This window comes from Lepisma saccharinum, chromosome 28, assembly GCF_977018435.1.
Source record: "Lepisma saccharinum chromosome 28, izLepSacc3.1, whole genome shotgun sequence".
In the NCBI taxonomy this organism is placed as follows: Eukaryota; Metazoa; Arthropoda; class Insecta; order Zygentoma; family Lepismatidae; genus Lepisma; species Lepisma saccharinum.
In genome coordinates this window covers 43,465,711-43,486,983 of record NC_139256.1, presented here as the reverse complement: position 1 = coordinate 43,486,983, position 21,273 = coordinate 43,465,711, and the positions used below count along the sequence as shown (strand labels likewise).

Here is a 21,273-nt window from a genome sequence, read left to right as displayed (position 1 = left end):
CATTTGCAGTGTTCATGGATTTTCTGTTTAATTTCTGGCAGTGAAAATTGTAGCCTTTTCATGTCCGAACACGTAGAACAAACAAACAAAAAAAAAAAAACAAAAAAAAAACATTCTTCAGAGTGGATTTATAAATGACTTTACATTCAAATTCATACTACTATTTTGACAAATGCTTATTGATAGATGAGAAGAAAGGGGCTGTGTGCGAAACAAAGCATCCATGGCCTTCATTCATGTGGAAATGTTTTAAAAATGTTTTCCAAATATAGCCAGATCATAGTATTTATAAAGCTCTTGAGTTGCAAGTACATACCACGTGTTTCAGAAATAATTGAGGGGTTACAAAAATTTATTGCAGGTAAAGTATTGAACTTACATTAAAGAAAACCAGCCCAGTTCACATTCCTGCCGCTAGGTGATATTCATATCACTCACGGTGTTTTGGTCCTCAAGATCACTGGACCTTACACGATGTGATTTCGTTTAATCAAAGATTGGGTATTCATCCCACCGATATCCCATGATAATGCAGACCTAAGGGAGCGTATCATCGCAGTGGTATACACTATCGGCAGGCCCATGTTGATGCAAGTGTGGCAAGAACTAGATTATTGTGTCGATGTGTGCCATGTCACACATGGTGCACACATTTGTAGGTGTAAAAAAAGAAAACTGTTTGTATTCGTTGTTCGTTCTGGACTGGTTTCATTAAAACAAAGTATACTTGCAATAAATTTTTTAACCCCTCAATAATTTCTGAAACACTCGGTATAAGCGTTGATATTTGGTAATAAAAATTACACACTCTTTTCCACTTGTGAATAAACTCATATTCTGTTGATTGACAATGAATGCACCTCATATGTATATTGCAAGTTTGCATATTTTTGCTTCATTTTAGTATATTTTTATTGTCTTATGTCTCTTTCCTCAAGTGATAGTGGAGTAATTGTGGAGAATAATATAAGTGGTAGTCAGTATGAACAAATGGATTGCGATAGCCTTATAATAATTTGATTTAGTTTTACGTCAGATTTTTCTTGATGAACACGCAACCACAGTTATGAAGCAGAGAAGCATGTTCTTCTTTTCATCAGACATGAACAGTTTAATATTACTAAAGTTTTGTTTCCTAAATGCTTCACTATTTAAACAATTATTTTCCCAATATGGAAGAAGGACCCATGCATCTTTTAGATTATTAACACATTCTTTTATTGCAGACTGAAACGTGAAGTCATAATTACATGCTCAGTTTATTGTCTGCTCCATTCAGCAAACTACACGTGAATGAAAATGTATAGTGAAGAAATCATGCCAGGAGTTGTAAGGTAACATATCATCCACGTACATCCACAACAGAAGGTTTCAACATACTGATAGAAGCATTTTCGTGTACTACCATGGTAAGTTTATATTCTTTATCTTACAAATAAATAAGAATACTTCGTAACCAAATAACTTCTAGAGAATATGCATTTAATTTATTTTTCACTTTTGGATCTCTCTTGAAACATTTTACGTAAGAACTACATATCTCAGTTTCCGAAGAAGATATCAAAGCATTCACGAACTAATTTTCTTTTATTAAATTAGTTGTGCAAATTTAAAGTATGCTATAATTTGTAGCATACAGTAAAAATAAGAAACAAAACATATGGGAGAAATAGAAATTCTAACACAAAAACAATGGCGAACAATTCAATATCAGTTCATTAGTTTTGTTTAAATCTTGCTCTACTCATAATACTAAATTTCTGTGAATGAAAATTTGTGCACTATTATGTTGGTTATGAAAGATCAGAACTATGTCTATCTTCTCTCATGAAAATACCAAGAACACAACCAATTATTATCATCCGCATCTTACACAAGAATATTAGTTACACAGTGAGAGAAAACAGGTAAGCCACAGTGCATTAATTTAACATTCCCTGGCAAGAAACCATACATTTATACTTAAAAACACTGAAATAAAAGCATGCAATCCCTTACTTGTCACTTGTTACGACGCTTCCATCAGGAGCAATCCACTTAAGATCTGAAAATAGTGCCTTGTCTTCATTGTCACCAGGGCGGCATGTTAGAAGCACCGTATCTCCAACTGCTTTCGTCTGTACTGGCTGCGCAGGTAGGATTTTTAGCCTTGAGCTCTCAGCTAGCCACACTGAAAAGGAAATATTAATCAGCATTGTCACTCAAAAATATACAATGCTTGCTATGAACAAAGTGTTCTTGAAAACTATTATCTGAATTTAATGTCAATATATATCATATCACATAGCTTTCAGACACTTATGCATTGCCATTATTTTGGATTGCAGTGCGGCGTACATGCAGTGGTGGATCTATACAGCGTTTGTTAGAACCTGTCCCGTTTCCCGCTCTACGGATCGCTCGACAGTTTCGGTGCCAATGAGAAACGAGGAAAAAATCGTCTGCTGGAAGCGAGGAGCGAATGGAAGCCAGAAGAGAGGCGCTTACGTAGACGCTGTTGACACGTTGCGTATTTTAATTGGCTGCCTGGCTTTGACTTTCCCCATCACGGAGAAAAGCCAGCCATCAGCTAGCGCGGGAACCGGGATAGGTTGTGACAAACGCGGTATACTACCCGCAAAACCCCACAGTACGGGGGGGGGGGAGACAAGTAAGCCTTTAGGGGAGCCCTCAGCCATTGACATAGTAGAAGGTTTGTATATGCTCATATAAAAAATAAACATAGTTACTCAGAGGTACAGAAACAAATACAATATCACAGGTAAAGTTAAAATTCCCTGTGCATGCCATGAAGGTACATTTTGGATATGTGGGGGCAGGGCCCCACATATTTTTTTCGATGCCGGACATCTTGGAGGTGATGTGATCAACACCACACTCCAGCCGCATTTACACCCCCTCCGTCCCAACGGGTACCATTTGATTTGATGCTGGGGGGGGGGACCCTGGATCAGCTTTTTGCGGGGACAAAGCCGGAAAAATTCCGACCTTAGATCAAATCAGGCTACAATTTCATGAGAAAATAGTGTCATATATGTATCATATATGCTGAGTAAAACTCAGCATATGTTTTTCAGTCTTAGAGGCATCCCGATCGACAATAGCTCAGACAATGTGAAATTTCTAGGTATTGTCATTGATAATAAATTATCATGGGAACCACATATTAAATATGTAACTGCCCCAGGGTTATATATTTGTTAAGGAATCTAAACAGTCATGTACCTGAAGATTACGTAAGATCAGCTTACTTCGCTTTCTTTCAAAGCATTATTTCATATGGAATTTTACTTTGGGGGAACTGCAGTTATGTACAAGAAATTTTAATACTGCAGAAAAAAGCTGTGAGAATAATTACCAACTCACACAAATTAGTTCATTGTAAGCCACTGTTCATTAAGTTAAAATTTATGACTGTGATAAATCTATATATTTACACTGTGCTGTTGTATGTAAAGAAAAATTTGCCACAGCTACTAAGTAGACAAGATGTACATTCCTACACTACAAGAAACAGCAGGCGTATAAATATACCCTATCACAGACTCTCAAAATCCCTGAATAGTTATGAAGCTCTAGGATTAAGACTATTTAATAAGCTACCTCTTGATGTGACAAATATGCCTATGAATATATTTAAACATAAACTGTATGCCTGGTTAGTTGCTACACCATTGTACTCAACTCAAGAATTTCTTGAAATTAAAAATATTGTATTTTAGTGCAACTTAACATAAAATGGGTTATAATTTTATATTATTTTATAATATATTTCACATGTATTATGTTCTTGACGTTGTCTATTGCTGTACAAGCTTAATGACAATAAAATATTATTATTATTATTATTACATCACCACCGGTGTCGAAACCGGGAGGGAGGCGCAGAGGGGCCTGGGCCCATCCAGTTCTCGTTTGACCCCCTAATAAGGGGCCCAATGCATATCTTCCAACATGCTATCACCCAGTTTGAGTGTCTTTCTTGTGCTTGTGCATTTAATATTTCAGTATTTCTTTTTCAAACTGACAATGAATTAAGGAAAACGAATGGCATATTATGAATGAATATGTGCGAGAATAGAGGAAGAAGCATGGGAATACTGCAGTCTTGATGCTCTTGAATGGGTCAGTCCATTGTAAAATAGGCCCCTTTGTTTCCCTTCGGAAATGTCAAAAATCGCTCGCCCAGATGAAAATTTTATCTTGGGCCTTCATTTTGTATGTAAATATGTGTGAAGATATTAAACTCCTATAAAGGATTGTAAGAATAAGTATTATAAACAGAATATGATAAAAATTCTCAGTCAAAAGTTACATGTAAAGTATTATGTTATAATTACATAATCACAGTAGTGCAGTGAATTTTTTGTCGAGCTAATAAAGTTCGATGTACCCTGATATATATGTTTTGTTGTCAAATACAGTTATTGTAATTACTATTTTTAAAAGGTTAATTCAAGTGTATTAGGTTCCACCTTAAGGGGAAAAAATTGCCCCTCTTCCTCTGTTGTGTGACATTTTTCGTGTGTCAGAACATGCAAGTTATGCTTCCCGCTACACAGCACGGCGAATTTGGTTGCCTACACGGAAGGTACGAAATTGCTATGTAAATGCCGTTCAACTCAAAGTTCATCAACTATCGGCCAGAGGGGGGGGGGGGTTGAAAATGATCTACATTAGTATCCATAGTTTTCGGAGTCGCTAAGCTAATTGGCGACATTCACGATGAAATCAAATATAGTTACAATTCATTTTTCCTGTTTGATAGAAGATTGGGATAAATAAATACCCGGGTAACGCGGGTTAATCAGCTAGTGCAAAATAAAAATAATGTATTTTGGTTATAACTAAAGAGGAAAGAGACCACTATTAGATGTACCATTGTCTTCAAGCCCGGAAAATATATGATATTTCATCAACTTCCGAGCCCCAGTCCATACCTTTCCCGGGCCCCTACCTTCCGGGCTTGTGTACATATGAACATTGCCTTCCTGATATCTATGAGTAACGTAATATCTTGCAGAGGATTACATCTCTAGCAATCTCTTCTATCTTAGCACACCGAGTAACCATTCAAAGAGCACAAAGAACCTCTTGAGCTGTTGCCATGACAACGAAAGCGTCTATCCGCCAGAGCATGGACGTGTGTGTGTTGGGGAGGACGAACGATCACGTTTCGGGCAGCAGGGACCCCGCCAGTTATTAGGTCGAGCCATAAACTTAGTGGCAGCATGTGCTTCACATATAAATTTCGTTATTAAGTTTCAAGTTGGGACACGCTGAAATATCCCTTGCTTTCTATTGTAGCTGGGCGTAGAGACAGAACGCCACGGTTTCAAAGAAGTTACAGCTTAAGTTAAGTTCGTAGAAAACAAAGACACGCCATGCTATTACGCATTGTTCAATATGTAGACAATATAAGGAGAGTGGGAGGAGCTTCAGAATGGCTTCTACAAGGGAGAGCGAAATGAAACCTTAAAGTCGGACAAAAATTACAGCTCAAATTTACAGGAGGTATCGTCTGTTATTTACGAAACGACATCAAGGCTACAACACTGATCAAGTGAGCTTCACAACATCATTTTATGTCATTTTAAAGATGGCGCCTCCTGCATACACATGCACCAGCAAAAAAAAGTGGTTTCTTGCCCTTCGGAAGCCTAAAACGTATAGACATTTTACGGCAAATGAAAATTCAATGTCTCTATGTGACTGCGTTCCGGACCGTAAAGGACCAAAACTGAATGTAGAACCTGTCAGGCTGTGAAGGACCAGAAATGAATGATGATCCGAACCGGTAGGATCTAAATGTAAGTGAAATTGTGGGTTACCACTTACATCTCTCTGGTATGGATTGCGTCGCTACTCAAAGTTCACCGCGATCCTCTTGGGAGTTGTAAAGAAAACACAGGCACACACAACTATAACTATGTATTATAAGGTATATACACATAACACTTGATTACACTTCCCATGCCCCCCCCCCCCTTCTAGGGAAAACTGTTTACACGAAGTTGCAGCTGGTGTTACAACAACGCGCCACTAATGAAACGTAGCCACGTTAAGCTTACGGTATCCATAATTGTCCGCGACGGTTTCTGGCTGTGTCCCGAGTGGCTTCTCTACGCACACTGGCTGGAAGTAACTACCGCGCTAAGATAGCGGCAACTAGACACCGCGCTCAGAATGAATTAGCCAATAGGAGTGCAGCATTTGATATACACAAATAAACAATTGAAGCTATATGCAATATAAAATATATAAAGGAAGAATAAACGTGGTTACTTTTATAGATAAATCTCCAACACTATGCATGCTTACCAAGCCAGCAAGTTTACAAGGAGGCATTACGACAATGACCTCAGTCTGCACGCAGATGGATGGAAAGACCTTCGCGGTGACTCATAAGTGACTGCACATAGATTCCAAATATTCTTCTCCTTGAGGTATTACAGGCATTAACTAAGACTTAAAAATATATGTGGATCAGCAATGGGTGTATCCTAAATTGTAGCAAACTTGTGCAACCCTACATGCACAAACCTACTAGTTAAAAAAAAATAATAAGAAGGTTTTCATTTGACTCGTGAAATATCATATTTCGATTGTTTTAGGTGTTATGCCTACGGCCCACAAGTTTGATGATCTAGAAAATTTCAGAAAATGATCGTAAAATTATTAAAAATAACAAAATGCATGGAATCGAGCATGCCATTGAAACACTCGTCAACGGCAATGATTTCTTCCCCAAACACATGTGTAATCATTGCCAGAATTCGGTCGCGCTTTACCCGAGATTTGTACAGATTTTGATGCACGCCCGCTGTTTCTTTATCTGATATATCGCGAAATCGCGACACCACATACACAACTCCACTTGCGTGAAATTTTGTACACGGACTCCTAGGATATGCTAATACTACTCGCTACTATGATGTCCAGATAGCAGCACCAGTTCCGAAAAATCTGATCAATACCTCGTACACAGGTACGTAGAGATGGGCAGGGGTGCCAGATCACTATAAGCACAAAATAGGACTCACTCAAAGAAGGACGTATTTGTTCACTGTAAGCAAATAACGTGAAATCCACAAACATATTCACTTCAAAAATAATGAACAATGATCAAAAAGGTTTCTAATTTATAATCAGTAACACTACCGCATGTATTTTCAAGCATACTTCTCCGAGGACCAATTTTTTTCGAAAATTCCAGTTGTGATCAAATGGAAACTGAACAGCTAAACTCTTTAACAAATTATATTGGTTTACATAATTTTCAAACAATTTAAAAATAATTATGAGAAAACTGGAAGTTCTACCTATTACAGACATTATACTTCACTGAATCTATAGTTGAGGAATTTTCTCAAGGGAAAAATAATATCGCAGTGATTTTCTGTTTCTCCAAATGGAGGATGTCTTAATACAAATTATACGTTGTTCTGAATGTAGGACATATATATTTTTTTAAAAATCCCTTCCGGGAGAATGAAAATGAGAACATCTGGTAACCATAGAATAGTCACCATCTTCCACTGCCCTCAAAGCCTACGGAAAACAAAAATGAGGAGGAGCCAAAATACCAGATAAAACAGAAACTGAGAAGGTGCTAAAAGTCTATGGGAAAGCAGGAATTATAAGGCGATACAATCCAGCGACATTCAGTTTGCAGACCAAGTGCTTATTCTCCAATCGCAGGCTATTGGCTACTTTCAGGAATATGCGCTATTTTGAAACACAGTTCGATCGGACCGTATATACTGAAGCATTCCATTCATCGTACTGGGTTTTTATCTTGTTTATTATTAAATTGGAAGTTGTTCCCAGAAAATCTCGAACTCAAAATACCAAATCTTTCAGATTGATTGATTGATTTAGTTGGCATTTCAAGTCCACTTTATGCACAGTAAGGCTAATCGGGAATGGACCTACAGTTTAAATTGGGATCCGAACCACTATGTGCCTCGACCGGGTATCGAACCCGGGACCACTTGATTACAAGGCGACAACGTTACCACTGCGGAGGCCCTCAAATCTTTTAGAGGGTGATTCAAAAGTCTCTTAAAATTTTCCTGATATCTCGTTTGTCACATCATAATTAATGTGTTTGATATTGTTAACAATAGATGTCAGGGGCTTTCAGTTTTGACAGTTCGCTAGACAATATGGCGGAGTGTGTGCGGAGATTTATTCCGTCCACCGTGTTGCATTACAGCAAGTTGTATATACATGTAATCTTTTGTTTTATTCAATATATCATCGTTTCTTATCAGTGAGTGTCATTCCGCAAACATCCGAGTTGAATCAATCCATTGGAACAAAACATATGGTCCTCCACTCCAGAGGCAAGGGTTTGTACTAAACGCGACGCGCAGTAAGTAATATAATTTTCTTTCGTGTACATCGTGCAAAATTAGACAGACTCAGCACAGTCCTACAGAGAAGCACATTTTGGTTCATCATGAGTAACACAGAACTTATCGCTAATGAATTGTTTTCAGGATGGAATAAAAGACACTGTTTTCTCCAGCAAAATGGTGCTCCACCCCATTTCGCCAGAATCGTTTTGGACTACCTCGCTGACACATTCCCCGGTAGGTGGATCGGCCGTGTCTCACCAATACTTTGGGCGGCTCGCTCTCCCGACCTGACTCCCCTAGACTTTTTTGTCTGGGGTTTCTTTAAGTCTAGGGTATACCAAGTAAAGATGAACACCATAGAGCAACTGACACAGCGAATAGCTGCAGCAACAGAAGAGATCACGGAAGCTATGTTGGAGCATGTGGTCAGGTCTACGCAAGAGAAGTGGGTGCTAAGTCTAGACTTACAGGGCCACCACATTAAAATATACTGAGTTTGTCTTCTATTCTATAGAATACTTTTCAGCAGTACTGTCAATTTTGTCAATAAAATGATTTTTGATTAAACTGTGGAGGGGACTTTTGAATCACCCTGTATACCAACATTTTCAACAGAAGCGGGAATATCAGAATAATTGAACGTGCGGAACTCGTAACTGAAATAACTTAGAAATTTCTCCAGTTTCCGGCTTTCTACTTGAGCTTCTTCAGTCAAGATTCTCCGCAGCCCCGCACCCGATACACACGCGACAAATGCCCTTAGTGACGGGCCAGAAATAACGGCTCGCAGGCCGCCATTTATCTCCCGAGCCGTCAGCTTTGAAATGCTTCTTCTGATAACGCGGCATGTTAATGATCGTTTTGCTCCAACCCTCCAGATCTTCCAGTGTTTCTTCAACGGAGGTGGGAAAGACCAGCAGGGGGAATTAAATTTCTTGCCGAGGTTGGATGTTCAAGCAATAGTACGTGGGATAGTAACGACACGAGACGAGGCTTGGCACAACTTTATAAACGAGGAAGCCTTTCGTTCTCGTCTTCAGTTGAAACTGTCTCGTTCATAGTCTCGTTTAGATAGTCAAAATCAATTCTCGATTTCTAAATGGAAGTCTCTTGTCTACGAGGGAGCGTCTAATGAAATCCTTAAAAGTCCGGCAAAAGCTACATGACAGACTAAAACAGCTCAAATTAACATGAGGTATCGACTGTTCTTTATAAAACTACCTCAAGGCTGCAACACTGATCAAGTGAGCTGCACAACACCATTTTTGCCATTTTAAAGATAGCGCCTCCTGCATACACATGCACCAGCGAAAAACAGTGTTTTCTGGAAGCCTAAAACTTATAGACATTCTACGGCAAATGAAAATTCAATATTTTCTTGCATGCTTACCACGCCAGTAAGTTTACAAATATAGGAAGTTCGACAATGGCCTCAGTCTGTACGCAGATGGGTGGAATGATCTTATCGGTGGCTCATAATTGACTGCACATAGATTCCAAATATTCATCTTATTGAAGTATACAGGCAGTAACTCAGACTTGAAAATATATGTGGATCAGCAATGGGTCTATGCTAAAATGCAGCAAACTCGTGCAACTTTATATGCAGAAATGTAATAGGAAAAAAAAAGGTTTTCATTTGATTGATTGATTTAGTTTATTTTACTTCGCGTTCTGTGCCTCTTGGCTAATTTCTGAAGATGGGGATGAGTGATGAAATTGATGAATGGACATTCACAAACCAAGCCCGAGCGGGATTCGAACCCGGGACCCCTAGCGTTGCAGCGCGATGAGATAACCACTCGGCCACAGGGTCCGGCGGTTTTCACTTGACTCTCGCTTGTATTACATAAACATAAGTAATATAAAATCTTCTTTGAAATGAACTAAATATATAGAGTTTCCGAACTGATAGTCTTGTATGAATGAGTAAGTTGGTCCATAAAAACTTATTTGAATATTGGAAATGATGTAGATTACCGAGTGCATCGTGAGCAGCAAGGAGACCAAATGGATAAGGAGAAAGCTTAGTTTTAGATCACAATATATTTTCACAAAAAAAGTCTCCTTATTGTTTCCTCCGCTGTACTGAATTAACATAGTCTCATATGGTAGTTAGGTACGTCTTCACTTGCCAACCGACCTCCAACTACCAAAATATTTTCTTACGTCCTCAGTTCGCGAAGGTAGCAAAAGGAGTCTCGCACGATCCTTAAAATCGCATCTTTCAAAATGGCGACTGCACGAACACGGTATACCACTTCACAAATGTATAGATGCTAATAACTGTTGAAGATAAGGGAAAATAATGTTTTCTCCTAAAAGAATAAGAGAATAATTTGGCTCTGTTGAAAAATGTAGCACATGTACCCCGTAGCAGTGTATATGTGAGTATACGTATAACATATATTTGAAGTTGATATATCACTTTACGGACACACTAGCATAAAGAAAGTTGCACTATCCGTATATTACGATAGAGAGTACATCTTACGGAACCCTTCTCCGTATGGTTTTGAAATTTATTCCCTAATACGAAGTAGTCAAATAAATTACGTAAATTGCATAAACTTCACAACAGAATTCAAAATGCGAAAACTGTGGTGTTTACATTAAGTTAAGATATTTACATTACAGTGATTACATCCGACAGACAGTGGGTGGGGGGGGGGAGCTTCAGGACAGAATAGGTCAGGCACAGATATGATTCGGACACATGAAGAGGATGGGTGCAGAAAGACTACCAGTAAGAGCTTACAATGCACAAGGAGTGGGAATAAGGCCAAGGGGGAGACCAAGATGTCAGTGGAAAGAGCAGATAGTGGAGAGTGTTAGGAGAAGAGGACGAGATTGGAACACCTTGGTAAAAGATGAATGGTGGAAGACCAGAAAAAAATGGAGAGGCTTGTTGACTTCTATGCAGACCCAGCCAGAGGCAGGAAACTTCGAAAGATGATGATGATGACTTACATTATATTGACATTAATTTGGCCTTAAAATACTTATTGAGACATTTACTTTGAAGCAATAATTACAGTTCGTAATTTATATATTACAACACTACCAGATTTATTTACTGTAGTGTAGTGCTACACACAGCACAGTCTATTTGTTACATCCAGCATTTGTGGCTGTTCACTTCAAAATAGTATTCATGTCGGTTGTAAAAATAAAATATCAGTATCACAGTAGGAAATTTAGACATTTATATAAAACCATAATAATTAGTAGACTCTTTACGGAATAAATAAAATGTTCCCCTCAGTTATTTATATAGTTGTATGGATCGATTTTTTAAAGCTCACTGAATTAACAGTCGAACATATATTGCCCTTCTTCTTCTTACTACTACAACAGCTGGCCAGTGTGCTCCTCAATTCTGATTGGTAGTTCTATGGTATCAACGATGGCTTTAAAGACGGGTTCTAATTCTGTCGGGAACTGAAAAAGAGAAAGCTCTCACACGATCTTTAAGTAAGGAAGCTAGAAGTCGATCTGGAAATGAAGACGGACCTAAGTGCAGTGTGAGACTGGCTTTAGGAACAAAGTTGGAAGAACTTACCCATGAAGATGCAATTAACTGTCGTCTTACGAAAGAGATCTTGACCGATAGTTTCCTAGTATGTTAGTAACTTTTAACGTTGAGAGAACTTTCTTTTTGTTGCTGGACACAATTAAGAACATTTGATTACAGAGCGAACGTTGCAGTTAACAGAGGAACATCCGGACAGAAAACCAACTGGCAACGTTCCTACCTTCAACTGGTTTGTCCTACGTTAAGACGAGTTAGTTCTGGAGCAAATCAACTTAAATAGAGGAGAAAGTTCTATTTTCTGGTCAGGTACCTAGATCATATAATTTGAGACTCCTTTGTCTTGACTTGTGTTTGTGTCCTCACTTGTTTGTCACTCCCATGACGTAATCAAGCTCCTCGTTGCACAAGGTAAAGTTCTGTCACGTCCCAAAAACTTCCCAGTTCTGTTTCCTAGCTAGTCAGCGAGCCCAGAGTCGTTCGCTACGCGAGGAGTGTGCGCAACACCGTGCGCTGTAGACAATTCCGTCAACAACTGACAAATGGGAACGGCGAGTTAATGTAACGTCATGCAGACAACTCGCATCAGGCCTGTACATAGGATTTGACCTTGTATGTTTTGTAAATAAGCCCACAAAAACTAGGCGAAACACGGACATGAAAAAAACAACGATAAGCAGAACAAAGCGAGAAATGTTAAGAATGTTTTCTAGAATGTCTCCAGGAAAATATCAAAATCTCACACCGTTTGCCCACCAAGGAAAAAATCCAAAATTTCCCTTAATAAAGTGAGAAAATTTAATTCAAAATCAAACACACAAAAAAAGCTATTTAGTTACAATGTAACTCTTAGTAACAGCGAGAACGCATGTATGTTTTGCAAACACAATAAGTGTCAAGTTCACGAAAGTAAGTTATAATAGCTGTACGTATTAATGGAAATAATATTCACATAGTAAATAGCAATGTATCCTACCATACGCAATGATACGAAACATATGTATTTTTTAACCTCATACTAGCCATGGCGAAGTTATGGCTGTGCAACCTTTTCTATAATTTATCCATGATTTTATCTACAAATTTTCTTCTTTCTCATACACAGATACACAAGCACTTCTCATATAATCATTTACAGTTTGGAATATTATATTAATTAACAGATTTCCACAAAAAAAACAGTACTTGCTATAGTTATTAACTGTTATTGGTTGATTTAGTTTATTATTAACTGTTATTGCTGAACAAAAAATGCTTTACTTGATTCTGAAAAGCAGTGAGTGGTAAAGTTCTGAAGCCACTAAGATCGAAGCATCTCTTTCATGCAGTATACACTGGGCTGTATGTTTTGTGGCGTGCGTATGTGTTTGCAATTGTACCTTTATCAATCCCTTCCTATCGCTATTCATTCCCATCGTGGCGGAGTGGTTAGCACATCGCGCTACGATGCCAGGGGTCCCGGATTGAAATCCCGGCCTGGGCATGGATGTTTGTGAGTGCCCATTGATCAATTTCATCATATCATTACTCATCCCGATCTTCGCAAATTAGCCAAGAGTGGCACAAAAAGGGAAGTAAAATAAAGCAAATCAATAAATCAATCGTTCCCAACGTCGTGATTAGCCAAAAAAGTAAAAGTGAAGTAAAAATAAACTTAATCAAATTATAAACAGATAATGAAGATGCGTTCCGAATTTCGAGAGTCAATGCCCTACAGAGACGGGAAATAAAAAAACGTAAAAGATTTTGATTGAAATTTGAGTTATGCAGGGAAACGAGTAGTTGAAATCTCTCGCTCGATCTGGTGTCGAGGCTGTGTGGTTCAGAGAGGGCTGAGAGAGAAGCAGGGTCTTTTAAGGTAATTGCGTTATACAGTAAAGCTGTGTACGTTACGTAGATCTATTAATCCACACCTCTCCAACTCGAAGTTGTGACGCACAGGCCCGAAACAAAATATCTTCGACGACCTGGAGTTGAAATTTTGGCTGTGCCACTTCCAGCAAAGGAACATAACCCCCTCCCCAAGCAGTCCGTATTCGACCGAATCGAACAAAGGAAAGTCAACATTTTCCTTTCGTCTGAATACGAGGAAACTTTCTGGGAAGAAACGTAAAAAAAGCAAGATTTCCCGTCGCTTGTTTACTTGCTTGTATGTCTCTCTCCCCCGTCCCCAGGGATATTTCCCGATTCTCCATTAAGAGACGGCGCTCGCTGTTAGTATAAACATCTTCCATCGTCTCTACTTCTGCTGTTTGTATTGTTTTTTTCGTCTGCCTCCGTCGTCTTGTTATTGTTTTCCGTGCAGTGAAGAACTTTACCAATTGTTTGCGCGCGAGGGCGCGGGGTAGGGAAGGTCGATGTTTCCTTTATCCCGAAGCTCGCTCGCAATACGACTGTAAAGTTCAAGGAAAGGAGTGTTTTGAATATTGTATGCGCTTCATAACATGCGTGTCTCAAGACATGGGAAAGTTCGTATTAATTGATCCACCGTAAGTGAGGCGTTGGAAAGTCCGTGAGAATAACTTTCTTTTTCCTATGGTTACCAGATGACAAACTTAAAAAAAGAGGACATTTTTAGATTTCATGATCTAAAAAGATGACATTTTTAGATGCAGCACAACGAACACAAGTTTTGTGTTTACTAGTGTTTTGGTGAGCTTGTAGATCACACACCCCTGTAAAATTATTTTACACAGTTTCAGTACAACTAATAATACGCCTCATTACAGGAAAATGTCTGAATATTCTAATATTTATTTACTATACCGGTAGTACTATACGGTTGTGAAACTTAATCTCTAATTTTAAAAGAAGAACATACATTGAGAGTTTTTGAAAATAAAGGACTTAGGAGAATATTTGGACCTAAAAGAGAAGGAAACTGCATAAACTATATAAATTCTTTGTTGGAAGAAAAGTGGAAAGTTTCTCGTCCTTGAGCTTGCAACTTACAGCGTTGTATTTCCTTACTTTGAAAATTTTTAACAATATTAACAATTATTTACAAATATAAAATTTTGTTACGAATCTTGAAGTTGAAGCAGCTGTCTATACCCCAATTTCCCTTAAAAAACAACAAAAACGGCCGGACCATTTTTAGGACCAGAAAAAGAGGAAATGTCCGGGTAAAGGAGGACGTCTGGTAAGCTTACATTTTCCCAAGTTTGCACGTGCGAGTGTTTAGTCGGCGAACCTGACGACTGCACTGCACTTAAACTTAAGGAATTGATATTATAGGAGTAATTCTTTAATGATGACCATATTTTTCAACTTAAGGACACTTCGGAGGAGGGCCTAATAGCCCCCTTAACTCGCTATATTTTATACAATAATCTAACTCCATCCAGAAACGTTTCAGATGTTCTCGTCAATAGTTTGCACCGCAGCGCTAATTGCACCGCAGCGCTAATGCGATAGAGTTCTCTCTGCTGGTGAATCTTTTTGAAATCGTGTACGAAACTGACGTTGCACACATACTCTCGCAAAATGTTTTCTCCTCACCACTGGCAGCCATTTTACAAATGGTCAGCCTGGTACCTGGCGGCAGAATTTAGAACTACTGGGACCGTTAAAAAACCGTAAGGATGTGTTTGAATGTATTTCACTGAATATTCGATCAGTGATATGTTGTATTGTTCATGGAACGTGTTTTTATCGTTCAAATCATTTTGAAACACCCTGTAATTTTGTTATTTAGTTGATTGATTCATTGTTTCTTATATTATGGACATATCAGCACATCGGGTACTTTTGCCCGTTACACAATACGAGGATCATACCTTTAACTAAAACAAAAAGGAGGACAGAGAAAATAAAGCCTGTTTGTTTAAAAATTACTCACTCAATTTTTAAAACTGAAACAGTCATGGGTAACGTAACAAGGACAAAACCTGTCTCCGAGGATAAAATAAATAATAAGCTGTGGCGCAACAGCCCATGACTGCCGGTCTGTCGCCCAACCAGTTACAGGGAGACGTGTGGTCAGCACGACAAATCCCAAGTCATTACTTTCGGTTTCCATGGCCGGGTTACGCTATTAATTCGTAGATCCCCAATTTCCTCACGATGGTGGGTGGGTACCTGTCCTATACACAGGCCGAAATATCAGGAAAATCGTTGTTACTCTTCCCCCAGGAGACTCGAACCTGCGCGCGTCCCATAACACGGGCTCACCCAAGCAAGCGCCTTAGATCGCACGGTCAAGGTGCGGGACAAGGATAAAATCTCCACGCCCTAATTATATCTGACGCTGTAAAGGGACATTCATCACAAATACGGACAGACACATGATAATACGACCCACACTGAGGTTTTATACTGGCCGTCGGTCCTGGCGCCAAAGCCTCGTTGGCCTACAAGACTGCAAGTCAACCTGTGCAGTTGTGGTAGTACTACGTGGAATTTAGGTTGACCTTTGAGTGTCCTTTCAGGAGATCCATTATACGCCCTTTTGTTATTTAGTGTCGTTATTCTTCCAAGTTTGGCTAATTGCGACGATGGGAATGGTGATGAATACATGAAATTGATGAAGAGACGCTCGTAAAGAACGGCCATACCCCGGCCGGGATTCGAACCCGAGTTCGAACCCAAGATTTTCCGTCACAGCCTTTAAACCCAAAACATATTGTTTACAATTTATATATACATGCCTACATGACCGAGCTACTGTATCACTGCATTTTGTTAAGCCGTTAGTCTCCATGAATATCTGAAAAATTCTGAAAGTGGTACAATTTATGAGACCTTACCCTATAATTCCGTGTGTTGTCCTGATTTTGTCCTTGTGTGTACTGAGTGCCCCTTTACTGCCTCGGCTTTTAATGGAAGTCAGAATATTTTAATATTTTAGTGACACGACACAACAATTATATTCTTTTTTAGTTGTGGTAAGGGACTGTACCCCGTACAATGTGACGGGTGCAAAATATTCTAAGTGCTGACGCACTCAAAATTTTAACTTCAAATTCAAATTCAAAATTGAAATAGTCGCGTACTTTCAAGAAGTTACAGAACGAATCCTCTCGATACATACTGGGTAAATATCGATATTTTGTATCTCCATCCTAGAGTAGAACCTGTTCGCGAAATCGAGAAACCTATTTTCACTGATTACAAATCGCACCTAATGCTCTGTTTGCATATATACTGAGTTATAGTAATATTGGTGATGCTCAAATATAAAGTTACTGTGAAAATAACGGACAGGTACTGGAAAGTAACTGCAACTCAATTACTTCTACGAAGGAATATCCCGGCAACCGATCAACTAGTTAACATATCTCATTACAAGGTCGAACGACGTTTTGGCCTGTTCCGCCGAACTCTCTTGAAGCACTTCCGAAGCCAGTTCTGGAAATCGTTGAATTTCGGACATCGCTGCTGAGGAACGGAGATAAATTTTCCCCAAGCGGAGGGAGAGAGCGAAGGAGAGAGAGAGAGAGAGAGGCTGCATGCATACGTAATTCAGTTATTTAGGCAGTCTGACTTCCAAGGTAATAATCTACGCGATAGGGCAAGGCTCCAACGAGATAATTTCCCCCTCGCTTAATGAGACGCTGCGAGATCCCAGCATCCTCGTCAGGACCAAAAGGACCGGAGCTCAGATGGTCGGAGGGAGAGTTTGCGCGAACGCCGCATTTAACGCTTGAGGTTTCCCACCGATATCCGTCTCGACCTCTCCCACACCCCCAACAAAATCCTTACAAATGGGGCAGCGTGGCCTGTCTGACTGATCTCTTCTTCAAGTATCTAGTGGAGAGGGAGAAGAAATAAACGTAAAATAAGTCCAAAAAGTAGCCGATAAAGAAACCATCACCCCCTAGTCTCCAGTAAGGCCACTAACCACTGGCCACTCTTATATGAGACTTCATAGATTCTATTCCATATTCCAAGTTTTCCTGGTTCAAAATTTCTCCTCATATTACATAAAGCCTTAATTTGTTCTTGTTTCTTATCTAGTAGATTTCTGTATGTAAGGTTGCACAAGTTTGCTGCATTTTAGCACAGACCTCTTGCTGATCTGCATATATTTTCATCTTTGAGTTACTGCCTGTATACCTCAAGAATAATAAGTCTTTGGGGTCCACGTGCAGTCACTTATGAGCCACTGCGAAGGCCTTTCCACCCATCTGCCTCCGAACTGAGGCCATTGTCGAACTTTCTCCTCCATTAGTAAACTTGCTGTTGTGGTAAGCATAAACAGATATATTGAATTATCATTTGCCGAGAAATTTCCGACTGAGCAAGAAACCATTAATCTTCACTGGTGCAAGTGTGTATAGGTGGCGCTATATTTAAAATAACAAAAATGGCGTTTCGAAGCTCACTTGATCAGCGTTCCAGTCATGAGATTGACTTGTAAATAACAGTTGATACCTGATTTTGGTAAATTTGAGCTGCATACAGTCTGTTCTGTAATTGTTCTCTGACTTTTAAGGTTTGACTCGTGTAATAGCTCGTATGTTAAGTATTGAGGTAAAGATATTCATAATTGGAAATCATATTGGTTATTACGGTTTGTAGCTCTTCTGTAGGAATTTTATACCTAGGAATTAGTGGCGTCATGAAGCCTATCACTTAATTTATCCGAAAATTGTATGTACTTGTGAAATATATGAATTAAGAACTAGGAAATATAAATAAACTACTTCCTACAAGTCATGTGTTCCTGCTTGCACTGACTTTATTCTTACAGTAAACGGAAAACAATTCGAAAATTTAGACTTTACTGAAAATAACAATTTAAGTTCTACAAAACAGTCAACTGGCAATCAAACACAGGGCCACGAATTGAAGAGAAGTCTCGACGTGTTAAGTTCCCTCTGCTCCTCACGTGACTTGTATCCCAAGTTAAAGCTGCACAATATCGTCTTACTTTTCCTTAAATTAATACATGTTTTGACGCTATCCTGAAAACGGATGATAAAGAAATCTCATTGGCATTGTGAAGAAGTTCGAAGTTCTCGAGAGCCAATTCCACTCTCATCTTCAGGGAAATCTTTTCAAACCCCACCATGTGGATATCTCGAAAAAAATATCTCCATCTTTTTTCATATTATTATTTATGAAATACATAATGAAACAGTTCACTATGTAATTTAAGATTATGCAAAACTCTTATTGTTGTTAATCTTCTATCTTCTTCTATAAATGTTTGGAAATGCTTGTGAGCAATTTGAGAACTCTTGAAAAAAAAAAAAAAAAAAAAAACATGCAAAAGTAATACATTATCATATTCTTGCAACCAGATATATGCTGCCATTTTGTACATCAATACTGATTGTTTCAAAACGGACGTCCAAATAATATTGGAAGGGTCCAAAAATCACCTGCCAGGTCTGCAACCACAAAGACCAAGCTGTTAGAAGGGTTGCATGCTTCACAGGCGTTCAACATGAATACATGAATCTCTCTCGAAGCTGAGATTAGGAGATCATATACAACAGTGTACTTGCATTATTTATTACCACTGTGTACACATGTTCTCAAGGCAAAATAACATTTCCATTCCATTCTTATCAGAAGTGCATTTCATGTATAGATATGAATTGGTCATAAATTCGCACACAACACACAATCAAAACAAGCAGAATCGTAATGCGGTGTTAGCTTATTAGAATGTTTATTTACATTGATTAGTGGAAATGCTATTCGAATATTTTTTTCAACGAGATATCGACGACACATTTGAAAAATCGGAGCTGATGAAAGAGTAGCGGTAAAGTTAATTTCATTTGCACACATGACATTTAGATTTCGACCATGAAATCAATAGTGCGGATGCCTACCTGAATCGATTGCTCGAGTGGATAAATTCAAGCAGAATTTTTTCTGTCGCTGTGATTGCAAAGGTAGCTCTGAGGTGATTCAGGGGGTAAAGGCGCACAGAGCATGGTGATCATCACACCACACAAAACGACACACGCACGGACAGATGATGTAAATTTACCATTACGTAAACAGATCACATCGTCCAAATATTTAGCCTCCCCGATGGTGTACTGGTAACGTCGTCGCCTTGTGGTCAAGGGTTCAACGGTTCGATACCCGGTGGAGGCACAAGTGGTTCGGATCGCACTTTAAAATCTAGGTCCAGTAACGATTAGCCTAACTGTGCATAAAGTGGACTTGAAACAAAAACTCAGAACTCAATCGTCCAATATTTAGGCACAATAGTTGTCCGTAATGAAATACATTTTCAAAAAACATAATTTCGGAAAGAAGCCAGTCATGCAGAACACAGTGATGAGGCATATTGTAAGACAGAGCTAAGTAAAGCTATTGAACCGTGTCACGAAAGTACAGAGGGCGCATGGAGATAGTGTCCACGATATTCACGACCTGGTCCATTGTAGTGCAGCGTAGTGATGGGATCAGCACCACTCTCCGGCCGTCTTTACATCCAAGGGTTACCCCAAGATGCTGCGTGAACCCCAGGCCCGCTTTAAGCAGATATATTATCACAAGTCCGACATGAGATTGTTCATCCCGGGAATCAAACCCAGGTCTCGGTGTGGTGCAGCGCCTCTATGTTGTAGCAGGGGTATCAATAAACAACGGGCAATACGAAAACAATTAAAATACAAGTTTCTACCACGTGGATTGAATCGAATTCATTATTTTGGGTGCGTTAGCACTTAGGCTATTTTGCACCCGTCACATTATACGGGGTCCAGCCCCTTACCATAACTAAAATATAAGATAACTGTAATATCGAGAGACTAAAATATTCATACTTGAGTTATAAGCTGAGACTGTAAAGTGGCACTCAGCATACATAATCACAAAATACATGAAAACACACACATAGCCCTACAGATTATACAGGCCGTAGGTTCAGACGCCAGAGCCTCGTTAGTCTGCAAAATGCGATAGAGGGTGTACTACGTGGAAGTGAGGTTGACAATCACCCCTTACACCCCTATCCCGTGGATGAATTTAAAATACGGTACACATAAAAAAAATTGTACCGTGACAACAGGAGAGCAGGCGAATGAAGACCTTCATAAAGTCTCTATACGACGCACAAAGTAATTCGCTTGATGAAAGTTTTTGATGGCGAATCGATGAAGACTCCGGGAGAATAATTTGGTTCACGTGAGAGAACACCCAAAGAAGACGAGAAACACGATTTTTACAACCGCCATGGGAACGGAAAGGAGGAAGAAGAAGGGTGAAAACTTCATCCAGGCGACCGTACCTTCCCAAGCCTTTCTCTGCAACTAAAAATAGCTTCTAGGGAGAAGAGAGGGGACGTGAGAGATGACCACGCCGGCCAGTGTTGCTTTGAAGTGGCGAACAAGCTGGCCGAAAGGAAATAATGTGACCTTTGTTTGTTAACTACATTGTTAAATATAACGGTCGTCGTAGCCTATCGAA

The 21,273-nt window shown here is 39.2% G+C and overlaps 1 protein-coding gene across 1 annotated transcript in view; it reads right to left on the bottom strand.

The window, feature by feature from the left end:
- The window catches only part of Fas2 (neural cell adhesion molecule fasciclin 2), a 125,640-nt gene that overhangs the window by 88,566 nt on the left and 15,801 nt on the right, over nucleotides 1-21,273 (bottom strand). Inside the window, exon 2 of the mRNA XM_083114003.1 lies at nucleotides 1,999-2,170. Within this exon, the coding sequence (XP_082970129.1) occupies nucleotides 1,999-2,170 (172 nt within the window). The remainder of the gene's footprint in view (nucleotides 1-1,998; nucleotides 2,171-21,273) is intronic.